General features: G+C 47.7%; 2 protein-coding genes across 2 annotated transcripts; both read left to right on the top strand.

Moving 5' to 3' along the window:
- Nucleotides 1–8,984: 8,984 nt before the first annotated feature.
- PtA15_11A506 (uncharacterized protein) lies at nt 8,985–11,907 on the top strand (the record flags this gene model as incomplete). The annotated part of the gene is made up of 2 exons (XM_053161422.1): nt 8,985–8,995; nt 11,184–11,907. 2 exons carry the CDS (start codon nt 8,985–8,987, stop codon nt 11,905–11,907), a joined length of 735 nt encoding a protein of 244 aa, XP_053025370.1.
- A 766-nt stretch (nt 11,908–12,673) lies between these two features.
- PtA15_11A505 (uncharacterized protein) lies at nt 12,674–15,038 on the top strand (the record flags this gene model as incomplete). The annotated part of the gene is made up of 8 exons (XM_053161421.1): nt 12,674–12,680; nt 12,748–12,848; nt 13,438–13,698; nt 13,800–14,186; nt 14,261–14,602; nt 14,676–14,705; nt 14,778–14,813; nt 14,889–15,038. The coding sequence occupies 8 exons, from the start codon at nt 12,674–12,676 to the stop codon at nt 15,036–15,038; spliced, it is 1,314 nt and encodes a 437-aa protein (XP_053025369.1).
- Between the last annotated feature and the right edge of the window lie 783 nt (nt 15,039–15,821).

The following is a 15,821-nucleotide window of genomic DNA, read 5'->3' as shown; positions in this document are numbered from 1 at the left end:
TCTCCGACCCTCCCAAAAAAAGCACAAGGTTTTTACCTTATTCGGCTCGTGTAGCCAACAACATGCCTCCCAGGAACCTTAATGGTCCTCGGGCCGATCAGGATGGCTGGTCGAAAACTATAGAGATGGAGGATGTTATGTCCTCTGGTTCGTCTCTTGACCAGTCCGCTCTTGACCGTTCTCAAACCCCGACCCAGTCGGATTTCTCTAGTAACCCTCCCCTCACTGAGTCCCGTCATAATCCCCAGAACCCTGAGCCTGGTTTTTTGGCTGCGATCGCGGAGATCTTTGCCCATCCCAACACAGATGGTAGTATTTTCATAAATGCTGAGAAGGTTAAAACCTTATCCCCTCTCTTAGCGATTGAGAAGATCGCTTGCGTTCAAACTCTCTCCATGGTGGAGAAGATCACACAGAGATTAGACTCTATGGAGAAGTCGATTAGCTCTGTGGTCCGTTCAGAACCTAAAAATGGCCCGTCCTGGGCTTCAACCACGAAAAAGAACACTCCGATAGTCCCTCACTCGGTTGCTGTTCGTTCTCCCCCTTCGAATAGGGTTTTGAATGAATTTAAACCTGCTTTTTTTATCATTCGCAAGTCGATCCCGGACTCTCGTCCATTTTTCCAGATGTCTCCTTTGGAGATCACTAATAAAGTAAATGAAGTTCTTAAAGACATTGAAGCTGTTACAGCGGATGGTTCAACCATCAAAGTCAAAGGAGCAGCCCGATAATTACCGTCGGGTGACTTCAAATTTTTCACTCAGACACGGTTTGCAGCTAATTGGCTGCTAGAGCACAAGCATGAGTGGACACACTTGTGTGACCCTACTCTTGTTACTCCTGCCTCGACATTTCCGGTTATTCTTCATTCGGTCCCAATCTCTTTCACCCCATCCAACAAGGCTACTCTCGCTGAGTTATGCAGAGAGAACAACATTCACCCAGACCACATCCAGAGTGCTCGATGGCTTGGCAATCCACAAGCTAACAAAAAATCTCATGGATCTTTAATTGTCAATTTCTTTGACAAAGATCTTGCTCGTAAGATTGAAAAAGGTAGTCTTTTTTTTAATTACTTACCATTAACCGGTGCCCACTATAAGAAATCTCCACTTCAATGTTTCCAATGCTTAGAAATCGGACATACCGCTCAAATTTGTAAGAACACTCCTCTTTGTAAACATTGTGGTGACCCCCACAATTCGAAAGACTGTCAGTCTGATGTAGGTAGTGAGAAATGTGTGAAATGTATTCAGTATGAAAAGAAATTGTACCCCTCATCTGAATTTGACGATGATAATGTTCGGTTTTACCACTCCCCCTTGAGTCTTAAGTGTCCTCTTAAAACAAAGAATTTTCGTCGTAATATCATTAATCAATGATTAGTCACAACCCTTTGTATCCTCACCAACAACCCCCTCTCGGTAACAATTCGGCTCCTTCAGTATCTTCGTCTTCCGAGTCGTTTTCACCTATTTTCAAAATCCTCCAGTTAAACTGTCACAACTCTTTCGAAGTCACCTCGAATGCGCTCAACTCAGACTCAAACTTCTCAATCCTAGTTCTTCAAGAGCCGTGGATTAATCCACACACGTTGAAACTTCCACATTATAGCAACTGGACATGCGTGCTCGATGCCAATCATTCCCCGGCTGACTACAATAATAAACATCGTACATGTTTTTTCTTTGACAAATCCTTCTCTTCGGCCGAGATTCAGCTTCTTGGAGGCGGTTCTCGACTTTTATCAGCTATTGATCTATCAATTAACCATGAAAAAATTAAAAAAATCCGTCTTATCAATCTCTATAATCCCCCGAGAACTTTTGAAGGCATCAATCAACTTACCGAATGGTTGAATCTCCATAATAATCGACATATCCCTTCCTTCATCTTCATGGATTCTAATCTCCATCATTGATCGTGGAATCCTTCCAATTACAAACACACACATCAACAGTCGAAAGATTTGATCAAAACATGTGGTCGGAACGGTTTCAAGATCGTTTCTGAAAAAGGCGTTCCTACCTTCAAAAATAGAAGAACCAGCGCTACGGTGATCGATCTTACCTGGAGCAACTTTAACGCTATTAAATTCATCCAATCTTGCTGTACTTCTTCGGTTAATTTTGGTTCAGATCATCAATCAATTGTTCTTCAACTTAATTTTAATCCCCATCCTATCCCAGTTACTCGGTTATCTGTTGATCTCAAGCGCCTGAATATTGAAAAATTTTGTAATGATTTGTCGACAAATGTACATGAGCTGACTGATAGTCCGTTGTTAAATAATGCCGATGTTGATGTATTTGTTAAAAAGCTAACGTTTTCTATTCAAAATTCGGTCGACAAACAAAAAAAATTAGTCAAGATTAACAGTGTCAAGTTCAAAGCGTGGTGGAACAATGACATCCTCGCACCAATCGCTAATAAAAGGAATCAAGCTCGCAAATGGATGCTGATCGCCCATTCGGTTCAAGCAAGCGATTGCTACCAGTATTGGCAAGCAGTTTTCAAAAACAAGGTACTCGAGCTAAAAAGAAACCACTGGCGTAAATTCCTGGCGGAAAGTAAAGATCATCAGATTTTTCAGGCTTATAAATTCACTAAACCCAGTAGCAACGGTAACATCGCTCCGCTATTAAATGAAAATGATGAACTTACTTCTATTAAAGAGGAACAGGCTCACCTTTTGTTTAAAGGGACTTCGGAAGTCCCTATTGACTGTGACATCAGTGATATTCAGCCACCCGACTTCGCTAACTATTTTTTTCCCCCCGCTATCTCTATCCCTGAAGTCAATAATATCATATCTAAGCTTCCAAAAAAAAAAGCATGCGGTCATGACGATATCGCCAACGAAGTTCTAATCTGGAGTAATAAAATCATTACCCCTTTACTGATTAAACTCTTTTCGGCTTGTCTTCATCTGGGCTATTTCCCTAAATATTGGAGGCATGCCATTACGGTTATCATCCGAAAAGCTGACAAGGATTCATATGCTCTCCCTGGGTCCTACAGACCAATAGCACTACTATCGTGTTTGGGGAAAGTATTCGAAAGCTTACTTACTAGAAGAATTACCTTCTGGGCGGAAAACAGTAACATCTTAGCGTACGGCCATTTTGGTGGAAGATCCAATCGATGCACAGACGATACCAATATTTTCCTTTCATCCTGGATTCGACAGAAATGGAGAGAAAATAAGATCGTTTCAGCGCTGTTTCTGGATGTCAAATCTGCTTACCCTTCGGTCATTAAAGATCGTCTTATTGATACTCTTACCAAATATAATATCCCGACATACCTGGCAGCCATCATTCATTCTATCCTTTCTGATCGCACAACCTCGCTTCGGATGGATGATTATCTTTCCCCTTCCTTTGATCTAAAGTGTGGTCTTCCTCAGGGATCACCGCTTTCACCCATTCTTTATATAATCTATAACTCTGGCCTTCTTATTAGTAACTCACTTGATCTTTACCAGGATAAGATATCCCTGGGCTTTATTGACGATGTTACCCATTTTGTTGCCGAGAATCGACTCGAAAATGCGACTTCTGTTCTCGAAAGTGAAGGTCAACGGTCGTTAGACTGGGGCAAAAAACATAATGCAATATTCGATAAGAAGAAAGCAAATTTCATGATTTTCACTCACCGATCGATTCAATCTCGTCCATTTCGTCTTGGTGAGATTGAAATGAATCGTTTGGATACGGTCAAATACCTCGTTGTCATTCTTGACTCTCGCCTCTCTTTCAAACTCCACCTGGATAAAGTCAAAAAGTGCGGTGTCAACACAATCAGTCAACTCAACAGAATATCTCGTTGTTCTTTTGGATTAGGTTTGCAACAAACCCGTAATTTGATCATTAGTGTTCTTTGCTCTCGAGTTCTTTATGGAAGTCCGGTTTGGGCCTCTAAAAGGAACGAATCATCAGTCAAAAACATCATCGGTAAAATAAATAATCAGGCTAACAGAGTTATTTTGGGGGTTTTCAAAACCACTCCGTGCAAATTCCTCGATAGAGACTCACCGCTAATTCCTTTCTTTGAGATTTTAAAAAGAAAGAATCATTTATATCTTTGTAAAAAATTATCAGCCACAGTCGATCATCCCATTAAACGCCTTATTCAAAATGAAATCAATAACACACCACGAAGTCACCGATCGTCTATCCATAATGTTCTCGACAAACATTTCATCTCGGAATACGATTTTCAATCGCTCGAGACCATCCAACAACACATTATTCCACCATGGTCAAATTTCAAAATTGACATCGACAATCTAAATATTAATAAAGATAAAGCAAAAGGAGTTGTCACTAATCAAATTTCTGAGAAAAAGAATAAAAATGAGATCTTATTATTTACAGATGGGTCGAATATTCCAGATCAAGGAGCAGCTTCGGCGGCCCTTCTCAATAATCAATTTTCATTTTCCTGTCGGATAAACGATTCCGATAAAGTTTCTGCTTTTGAGGCGGAAGTTCAAGCGGTTAATATCGGTCTTGATATGATCAAAAATGAATTCATCAAAAATAATCTACCTTTTTCGAATCAAATCAGCATTTATTGCGACAATCAGGCCACCCTTCAAGTCATCGGTCTTCCACCTCAATCAAAATCTAATCAATCAGTTTTTATTCAGATATTTGAAAAACTCGAATTTCTAATTTCAATACTTCAATTCTCGATCTCGCTTTGTTGGTGTCCGGCGCATGTCGATATCCTGGAAAACGAGAAGGTGGATAGGCTTGCTAAAACCGCCACAGAAGGAAATTTACTATTTGATCTCGATCCACAACCTAGGACGCTTTCAAACATTCAGCAGTTAATCCGGTCGAAGTTCAAATTCAAAAAGAATAAACGGTCGATCATCCGTAATCAAATTTCACTCACGAATTCTCCAATCAAAATTTTTAATGCGTTAAATCATCTCGAGAGAGGTTTAAGCTCGACTATTTACCAACTTCGGTCGGGTCACTCTCCTCTTAACGACTTCTTATTTCATATCGACAAACTCGATTCACCTAATTGCGACTTTTGTCATTCACCGGAAACCGTCAAACACTATCTTATCGACTGCAGAAAGTATCGAATCCAAAGAAGAAGATTCAGATCAACATTAATAGCAAATAAAATCAAGATTAATCCAAATTCAATAAAAGACTTACTCGATAACACTTCGACCTTCGAATCACTCTCAAAATTTATTATCGATACCAAACGATTTAAAAACATCAAAACCTATATCGAGGAAGAAAATTAAATAATTATCAGCTTCTCTCAATTTCATTCTCTTTTTATTTTTTCTGTTTCGTTATCAATTTACTTACCGCTTTTTAGTTGTGTTTCGTTTAGCATGTACTCGGTGGGAGAGATCGGGCTGGTTCCTAGCGGGGGTCGGGTTCGGTCTACTTCCTGCCAGTTTACATCACCAGGGTATGTGGTTTGGGCAACCACATAACACGCTGTTTGGGACGCAGTTGTGACGGAAGTTGGCTGGATTCGGCTTTCGCGAAGTTTCAGACTCGATTAAAAGAGATGGATTTTCTAGTTATCATTTTCTTTGGCCGCGTCTTTTTCTTTCTTTCCTTTTTTTCCAAAAACCACTCGGATCGAAACCAGTCACATTCAACGCTACAAATAACCATTAGTTATTCAATCATGTACTTTTTCATAAACATCATCGCATGTATCTACATAATCCAGTATTCACCTAGTGCGCAATGTCAAAACAATAAGCACTAAGAAAAAAAAAAAAAAAAAAAAAAAAAAAAAAAAGGAAAAACTGGGCGGCTCCCTTACGGCCGGAGTGAGACACGGGCGGAAGAACGTTGAAGCGCCTGAGACGCGTGGAGAAAGATAAGCCAAGCCGGTGGATTCACGTCAAGACTGCCCGCCGGTACAAGGCAACCGGAAGGAGCTAAGCCTCAAACAAAAGAGACAACAAGAGTAAAGGGAAGAAGTACATGTGCAGAGCCCTCGGAGCACATGGGAGTATCGGGATGATTAGATACCGGCACCCAAACTCGATCAAAGTGATCGGGTGAACTTCAGCCGGTGTTGGCAGCCTTGCAGCGGCAGAACCATTCGCTACAAGCATATGTCTGATGTGTGAGTATGCTTCTACGCAGTCCAGTCCGGGGCCTCCGGGGGCTAGGTAGCCTCACCTCCAAAGAGGCTGCCCAACATCCAGTGTCCCGGTGAAAACCATGGAAAGCCAACAGCCCCGCTCAAAACGAACGCGAACCGAGTCAGCTTCCTCGGGATCAGGTCTGAAAGAGAACCACCCTGCCAAGGCCGCCAAGACCGAGACTCGGCCGGCCGACGCCGCTCAGTCTCTTGAACGAGCCGAGGATGCAGAGCTCTCCGGCCCATCCGGCGGGGAGGGCCCCCAGAACGAGGAAGAAACTGGATCACAAGAAAGCCCATCGGATGGTCCTCCCAGTTGCTCGAACGACACTCCGGGAGCAGCTGGATCGAAAGGCCTTGAAGAACACCCGGACGCTCCACAACCCACGGACCAGGAGCCAACTAAGGCGTCTGCTGACGAGCCCCAACCCAAGCCAGATGGCTCGAACGCAGTTGTGTACTCGAACGGCGACTGGGAAGCCGTATACCACCCTGAGTATGTGAAGTTTGCACACTGCGGGCATGATGATGGATGGATATGGCTGAGTGTTCCGTCGGGGGTGAATCGACTGGCTCGCAGAACGAATGCGTACTACTTTGTGAATGCGAAGACGGGGGAGACGACGTGGACGAATCCGCTGGTCGGACCGGAGCCTCTGGCGGGCACGAGCAAGCCGACGGCGGATCTTCTGGGCGGGATCGACCCGGAACTGGCCTACCTCGACCCCCAGATGGCCCGGCTCGTCTCGGGCCATGGGGCCCAGACCGAGCCGAGGATCGCGGCGCGCTTCAACGCCAGGACGGGCCGGTTCGAGGGCGACCCGACGCGCGATCCTTCGCGCGTCTCCGAATTCGCCCGGGCGCGCACCCAGGCGGAAGCCTTCTTCGACGTGTCCGGATGGGAGAAAACGTACATGCGCCCTTCTTCTTCTCTCTCTCTCTCTCTCTCCCTCCGCACCTCTCCCAATATCCGCAATCGACCGAGATGCTGACGCGCTTTTGGATGGGTCGCGTCAAGCCTCGAGAAACATAACGGAAGGGTGCCCGGAACGGCCAAGGAGAGCCGCGCGGCGGCCTTGGAGCAAGGCAAGAAGCTGTCCAAGGCCCAGTTGAACCAGTTCAAGCAGCAGAAGATGGAAAAGAAAGCTCGCAATCAGCGCGCTTGGCTCACATAGCCCCCCTAGTCCATCCCGCCTCCTCCCCGCTCCACGGAGCTTGTCTCCCCCCCTCAATTCTGGCAACCTCGTTTCCGAAATCTGTTCTGATTAGCTCTCCCCTTTGTATTGTTTACCGACTTTGTTGTTCCTTTTACTCGTTTCGCTCGAGCCCATGCTCAAGCTATATGCATCCAACAGCATCATGCGTCAGGACCCTGGCAACCCCCTATAAATGGGCGGCACCAAAAATCTGGAAATTTGCAAAAATTCATACATCTGCAGAGCCCATTCATACGCGTTTCGTGCGTACCCTCAGAGGATTCCCAAAATTTTCATACATTTTTCATGCCTACCATTACTTTTGCGGACGGGGGCGCAAAGCCTGTTTTTTTTTTTTGCAGCTAGCCATTTCTCATAGCTTCAGGAATCCTGGGTAAACTACCTAAACTGGTACAAAAATGTTAACCTGGGTGTTCACCGCTGCTGAGGGGGGGGGGGGGGGTGGAGAGAGAGCAGTTGTGTTCCCCTCATGAATTCATACATTTCTGGTTACTACCCTCCCTTCTCTGAGGAAAATTTTATACATTTGAGGTGCCTACCCTTAATGGCAAAAAAGGCCATTCATACATTTTCCGTGCGTACCATTTTGCAATTTGGCCAGGAAATTCATACATTTTGGTGCCGCCCATTTATAGGGGGTTGCCAGGGTCCTCATGCGTCTTCTGCGCTTGTCAAGTGTCTTGTATGAACATAAATACTTGAACAGTCGCTGTGTGTGTTGATATCAGGGCCTTTTGGTCTATACCCCGCACGGTGCCGCGAATAAACCCAAAGTAATTCCCAAATCGGAGCACCCCTATAGCTACCGGAACTAAGAAAAAAACAAGTTTTACATACTAAACCGCAAAGCTTAATTAAAGGGGATCTCCTGTTTGGAGGTGTTACGATGAGCATCACAACCACATCACCCAGCCGCGCATATCCGCCCGCGCTGCCAAGCTCGTAAAGTGTGAAGTCAAGTCTCCCCATGGAGGGCCACAAAAGTGAGAGCCCCATATAAGGGACGGCATCCTCAACGGATCCTTCCCCCACCAGATACTCACATTGCTCTTGGCCCGGTGCCATCCTAATTTTTTCCTAATTCTTGGTATTCATATTTGGCCTCACTTATAAACAACAAATTGCATTTCAAGCTCGAAGCCTCACATATTTAGTTTTGTTATCTTTGCATCAGGTCATCAACATTCACCAAATCTTGTTGAATTTGCACCAATCACAGTTTTCCCTTCAACCCTTGCAGGCCAAAACTTACCTTGAGATAAACACCTAGTGATTTGGTCACAGCATCGACTGCACCCACTTCCAACCTTCTACATATCTTCATTGAACCCCCCCTCTGCCGCCTGGCCTCTCTATTCTCAACTTACTCGAGACTGCGACTTAACAAGCCTGCTCATCTTAATCCATTCAACCTCATCCACAAGATCCCGGTCCGCCCACCCAATAAGACCAGTAAGCCCAACCCCCATCCCATCCCCAAATTTTACCAGTCCGCGTGCTTAGTAACACCACTAACTCTTTGCTTCTCTCTCAAATTCATCTGATCCCCAAACTTTTATCAGCCCGTGCATGAGTCAGATCACAAACTCATTGATGAGACAATCCAACATACAAAGCCAGACAATGGTCCCCAGGTCCGCAAAACCGTTGGACAATGCCTATCCCATGATCCCCGACATTGAAGATGTTGTCCCCGAGCCAACTACACAAGAAGTTATTGTCCCCCATGGCATCAAATTGCCACCCTGCACCCTTCGAATGGTCCGATGGCTCGGCGGTGCCCCCCCGGCATTTGATACACATCCGTACTGCTTTACAATACCCGGCCGCACCATGGTGGACGCTTTTGCCTTCGCTGTTGCCATGCAGGCCACTGTCCGATGGACATTGGAGAATTGCATACCCCCAAAAGTCCCAGGAGAAAAGAAGTCAAACGCAGGTCGACCCCCGACGTATAAGTGGAAACTTTTCTATATTTGCCCCCGAAAAGGTCACCACGTAGCTCCACTCAATTCTTGCAAAGCCGAATCCGGACGGAAATGCGGCTGCGAGGCAAAGTTCAACATCTCGCTGCACCTTGCCACTGATACGCTACGGGTTGAGTGGTTCTGGAGGCACTCTCATCAGCTCAACACCGCTGACGATATGAAGCACACTCGGATCTCAAAGGCTGTCTACGACTGGGCTTGCGACCGAGTCGACTCAGGACTTGGGTGGGATAAGATTCAAGACTTACTTTTGTCGCAAGACCTGGATGATGTAAGTGCCTATTGTCATCATTATGCAAGGTATATGCCCATCCTGATCAGTGGTACCTGACCCAAAAAACTAGCTCTGCGAGACCGGTGCGGCTGTCCCAGAGGCCAATGGTGTCACCGCTGACCTTGTCCGCCACCTGATCAAAACACGTAGGCCTAACGATGCTCGGAAGGATCATGATGTTTTCAAATCACTGTCCCTCTGGGAAGTTCACCTGAAAAGTCTCGGGTGGCATACCTTTGCTCCGGTTATCGCCGATTCGGAGGCATTCTTGTTTTGCATCCAATCACCCTGGCAACGGAAGATGATGCTGGCGCACGGTACAACAATGCTCTTGGTTGACGCAACACACAACACTGTCAACAATTGCTTCCTGTTGCAAGGCCGGAAGGCAAGCTTGTACACAGTAATGATCCAAAACGCGGTGACGGGCATGGGTCTTCCTGTATGCTGGGCCTTTACAGGCTCCCTTGCGATGTAAGCCACTTTCTCAGCCAATCACTTGTACGCTCTGAATATGTATCTGACTCGCCATTTGACCTGTCAGCGAGCCAATTGAACAGATTCTCACCTGGCTGCATCGGTCCTCTGGGCTGATCCCCCAATCTATCATGAGTGACTGCGCTCAGGCAATCAAGACTGCAGTCTCGTTATCGTTTGAGTACCTGATGGATCAAGCACCGCTACATTTCTGGTGCGTCTTCCACGTCATCAAGGCCGTCAAGGCCAAAGCGCTGGTCTACTTGGGAAGGCGATTGCTTGAGGCTGTGGAGGATTTCCAACAAGTACTGTATTCTAGCACATATCCAGATAGCCGAATGATGATCTTCCTCAGTAAGTGGAGGCAAGTACGGCCGGCATTCGCAGATTATGTCGACTCGCAATGGTACACGCACATCCAGCATTGGTCCAAGTTTTACCAAACAGTAAGTACCTCAAGTCTCTCCACCTGAAACAACTTTCCATACTCACATCTTTGTTTTGCCGGAAAGACCGCATACCAAGGTATCGACACCAATAATTATGTCAAAGCATGGCATAACGTCCTCAAGTCCCGATACCTCAAGCCATCTACACGACTTCGAATCGACAAAGTGATACAGATATTCTGTGAGGTTGTGGAGCCCAAATACAGTCGAAAAACATGCCAGGTGAACACCGGATTTGTCAAGCAAACTACTAACCGATTTCAACAGAAGGCGAAGCGCCGCGCAGACGCTATTGCCAAAGGCTACTTGGAGCTAATTGGAGCTAAGGTGTGCAGGTTCGCAAACCATGTGAGTATTTATTTTCTATGGCCTTATCTGCGTATCAACTAGTTAACATGATTTGGCAGTTCACAATTGGTAGTTTCTCGACCCCGTCTTTACATGTATACCGGGTCGGTTTTGAGCAGCCAACTGGTGTTGCCGAGGGGCGGCTGATTCGCTGCGACTGTCCCCACTTCACTCGCCACGGTAGTGCGTGTAAACACATGTACTACCTGGCGCGGGAGTACAAGTTACTGGTTGTGGAGAAGGCCCCGATTACCCAACAGCGCCACCCTCCTATCTCCGTCGACAGTGACTCAGAGGTAGAGGTCCTTAGCAGCTCGACCTTGTCCAAAGCCGCCGCCCCCAAACGATCCAACGACGAGGCGTTCTCGCCCCGCAACACTGGCTTTCCCAAGAGAGTCTGCGTAGACCGGATGCCTTGTGCTGAGTTTGCCACCGCCCACCCGGGACTACTCTCGGATGCTTCCAAAACCCCATACATCGAGCCTAGCAGAATCCCAGACAATCAACCCAGCTCATCTATTGCCACATCAGTATTGCTCATCGAACCGCTGACCCGCGATGGCAGAATCAAGAACTCACTCAAGTCCGCCACCGTTGCCTTCGACCGGGTGAAAGAAGTCCTCAAGAAAAAAATGGACCGCAAGGAGATGGCCAAACGATCCTCGACGTCACGGATGCATGAGTTTCAGCTCGTGTGCTACTCCCTTTTGCGAATGGTTGAAGAACGTGTCCCAGGAATCTGTCACACAATGGCATCCTCGTTCCCAGGCGTTGCGGACACTTCTGGACTCAATGGTGCGGAGATGGCTGTGTTGGTTTGTGAGCTCGCAGAGGTTGGCTGGGCGGCGCTGAAGCGGATCGATGGGCTGCTGAAAGCCAAGGCGCACTCAAAAGCGTTCATCGGTAATTCGGACGAGCTATCTATGATTCTATTTGAAGAACGTCTTTTCGAGCTCGTGGGGATGCTCGAGAATGCCAATATGCTGGCTCCGAGGAAGCAAATCAGGTAATGGATGATACATTACAGCGTGCAGGGAGAGAGTTGGTGGAATGGTTACACGGCAGCGATTGGAGGGCGAGGCGAAAGTAAGATGGAACCGATTGTAGGGCGAGTCGTAGGAAGGCAGGGCTGGTTATATGGTGGCGCGGTTCAAGGAGCGATTCGACAAGGACGATCCGACTGTCCTTCCATCTAGGACAAGATCTGCCCGTCCTTCGGCCTTCATACTTGTAATTGTTTGGGTTACTCCCTGTGTCATTCGTCTCTGTTGTCACTCCGTTTGATCATTGCATTTTACAATTGTGTCTTCACTGCTAATCACGTATCCTAGTTACATGCACTGCTAATCAGTTATCTTAATCAAGATGTGTGGGATTATTACATACTTTCTCTGCTTTTTTTTTGTCGTTCTTTTTTTCCATCTGGTTGTCAAAGTTACAATGAATTTAATTCCGAATTTCTTTGGCTACATTCGCGCAAGCCCCCGCACGCCCAGGATCGACCATGCTGAGTCCGGTGGCATCCCCAAGAGTAAGCGCGCGGTGTCCAAGTGTTATGTATCTTGGCCACAGAATGGATGTGATTCTTCGCCGGATGGAACGTACATAAAACGCAGCCAAGGCCGGAGAGGGAGAAGTGTTTGAAGGCTGTCGGTGGTTGGTTGGCAGGCTGCCGCTGACGTCACCTGCCGACCAGCAACTCAGCAACTCCGCCCCCATCCCCACTGGCCGCTCCATCCGCAACCGCCCCCTCACCCCGGCACACACACACACACAATGGCTCGTCAGTCTTCTCCAGCACCCTTCCAAGCGACGCCCATGCTGACACCCCTCTTCCCCGCTGCGTCTAGCTCCCAAACCCGCCCTGCGCATCGACGGCGAATCCACCCCGCTCATCCAGGACCTCGAGGCCACCCAGGTCGCCTCCGGCCAAGCCCTGTTCGCCCACCACGTCAGTAGCACTCCCACCACCTCATACCAACAAAGACTGTGTTGACTATACATCACGCTCGCTCCTGCCTCTCATCCTACCCCCGCTTTTTTCATACATACTTTTTCCATCGGTTTCATTTCCTTGGTTTTCTTCTATCTATGTACTGCGCCGCCCTAACAAGCTGATGCCCACTATCCTTGGTTCGAACGACTGGCAATTCCACCTGTACATTGGCTGCGCATCCGATCACCATATGGCCTCCAGATCCCTAACAACTTCCATCCCCCCTCACCCTCTGGTGCCTCCTCGCCGTTCTTTGGCGTGAGCCTCGCTATCATGCCCCCTCTCTCTTCACCATCAGCAGTCTCCTCTCAGGCTTTTCTCTCTCAATTTTTTTCTCGGCCATCAACCATCTGATCTCCATATTGATCCATCGGAGGAGGATCACAATGGCTGAGATCAAACATATCAATCAGCCCGCAGCATGCCCACACCCTCGGTTCCAATCCCTGCCATCGTTGCTATTTTTCACACAGATTTTGAAAAAAGAGAAAAACTAACCATCCATTCTTTCTTTCTCTCCATGTATTTTGCCTGGATGCGATAGCCCGACTCGCCGTCGGACGTGCAATCGCTGAAGAACTTCATCTGCAGCTCCTATGTGAACGTCCTTCTAGTCGCCGTCCCGCTCTCCTTTCTCTCCCACTTCCTCCACTGGGGCTCGATGGCCGACTTCATCATCTCCTTCGTCGCCATCATCCCGCTGGCCGGCCTCCTGGGCGACGCCACCGAACAGGTAGCTCTCAAGGTCGGATCCACGCTGGGCGGGCTGTTGAATGCCACCTTTGGGAACGCAGTCGAAGCCATCGTGAGTCTCTGAGGGACTGGACGACACTTTCCCGAGCAAGTGTACTTACACACCCTTTGCCCCCCTCTCTCTCTCTCTCTCTTTCTCTGCCTCACAACAAGGTTGGAATCGTAGCGCTCTCGCAGAACCAACTCCGGATCGTACAGACCTCGATGCTGGGCTCGATCCTGTCCAACATTCTTCTCGTCCTAGGCTGTTCGTTCATAGCAGCGGGCTTCAAGTTCAAAGAGTCGCGCTTCCAAGCCACTGCTGCACAAGCCTCGGCCTCGCTGATGCTGCTCGCCTGCATTGCCCTCGTCATCCCTGCGGCGTACTTCTCGAGCTTCCTCGACAAGATCAACTCTGGTCGCGCACAACACCCTGGTGCTATCCCTTCTGCCCAGGACCTTGCTAACGGCCTTGCTCTGGGACTCTCCTCGACCCACGATCTGCCTGGGAAGGAGGTCGCCCAACATGGCTTGCTGGTCATCTCTCGCGGAACCTCAGTTGTAAGATCAGCTGTTTACCGATCAACTGGAACAACTGTCGCCCAAACTGAAAGTTTATTTTGGTCCATATGCAGCTGATGTTGGCGATGTATATCCTATACCTGTACTTCCAACTGAGCACGCATTCATACCTATATGAGGACACCTCGTCAGAGACGGAGGAAGAGGAAGCGCGGATGAATTTCCGGACGGCGACGGGGGCCTTGGTCGGGGTGACGGTGGTGACGGCGTTCTGTGCGGAGTATCTGGTGGACTCGATCGACGAGTTTGCCCAGCAGGCCGGGATCCCGAAAGCGTTCATCGGCCTGATCCTCCTGCCGATCGTCGGTAACGCCGCCGAACACGTCACGGCTGTCTTTATGGCCATGAAGGGGAAGATGGAACTCGCTATCGGCGTCGCCGTCGGTAGCAGTATCGTGCGTCTCGCGTCTCCCTCATACACCATCGTTTCGTTCTTTGCTCAACCTTGCTCCCCTTCTTTTGCATCAGCAAATCGCCGTCGGCGTGATCCCCATTATGGTACGCTAGAACACTACACTTTCACAGGACATGCCCACAGTCTGCTGAACTCTAACTTGCAACTTCTTACAGGTCATTATTGGTTGGGCGACAGGGAAAGAGTTGACCGTAAGCGAGCTTCTTCTTCCCTCTGAAAAAGAAAAAGCCCACGAAGTTGACGCGAAGAACATGCCCGCCCAACAGTTATTTTTTGAGAACTTCGAGACGATCTGTCTTGTCTTTTCGGTGCTCTTGACGACCCTGCTGATCCAAGATGGGAAAAGTAACTACATGGAAGGGGCGATGTTAGTGTCGCTCTATGTGATCATCGGGCTCGCTTTTTGGGTCTCCTAAGCGCCATCCTCCGTCAGTCTTGCTTCCCCTCCTACAAAGCTTCTCGCGCCTTCGATCAGTTACTCACAACACTTGCATACTCGGTGCCCATGCTTGACAGGCAACACAAAATGGACCTTGTTTCTTGTCGGCATCAAACCTCGCATTCTTCGCTATTCCCCTCGTCTCTTTGGGTACCCTCTTCCTATCCTCTAGTCTCACTCTTTTTTTTCCCCATTTCGAACCCGTTTGTTTACTCTCCCCCTTTCTGTATCTCTCCTTTTCCATTGTATGCGTATACTCTTGTTTTGACATTGTCTTTTTCTTCCTCTTTTCCCTGTAAACGTTGTCGAGAACCACGCTGAATCAATCAAAAAGAAGACGTCCAGAAGAGGAAGAGGGCGCAGATAATCAGGCTTGTTGGCCAGGATGACTGGCAGTGACATCCGTCATGCAACCCAGTCAAGCTGCGAGCTTGTACAGCCTCTCCGTCGAACGCACGAAGTGCGGGAGAGGCTTGTGACTAAAACACGCATGCTTGCGTGTCACGGTTGGGCTTCTGAGGTCCTTTTTTTCTGCAAAAATCAGGTAAAATACACACAACCACCCAGTCAATAAAAATGTTGGGCAGGGTCTGCCCAAGATGGGAGGGAGTCTTCATCCCCATCCACAAGGATTTTGAATTCTTCAAAAATTGTATGTGTAGGTTTTTTTGCAGGCCAATTTTAGTCCAGCATGACTTTGATTTTTTTTCTTCAAACCAAACCATTCCTTATGTAATCAGTACAGGACAAAAAGGCCATC

This window comes from Puccinia triticina, chromosome 11A, assembly GCF_026914185.1.
Source record: "Puccinia triticina chromosome 11A, complete sequence".
In the NCBI taxonomy this organism is placed as follows: Eukaryota; Fungi; Basidiomycota; class Pucciniomycetes; order Pucciniales; family Pucciniaceae; genus Puccinia; species Puccinia triticina.
Note: the sequence above shows the minus strand (reverse complement) of the source record. Positions and strands in the feature narration are given on the sequence as shown.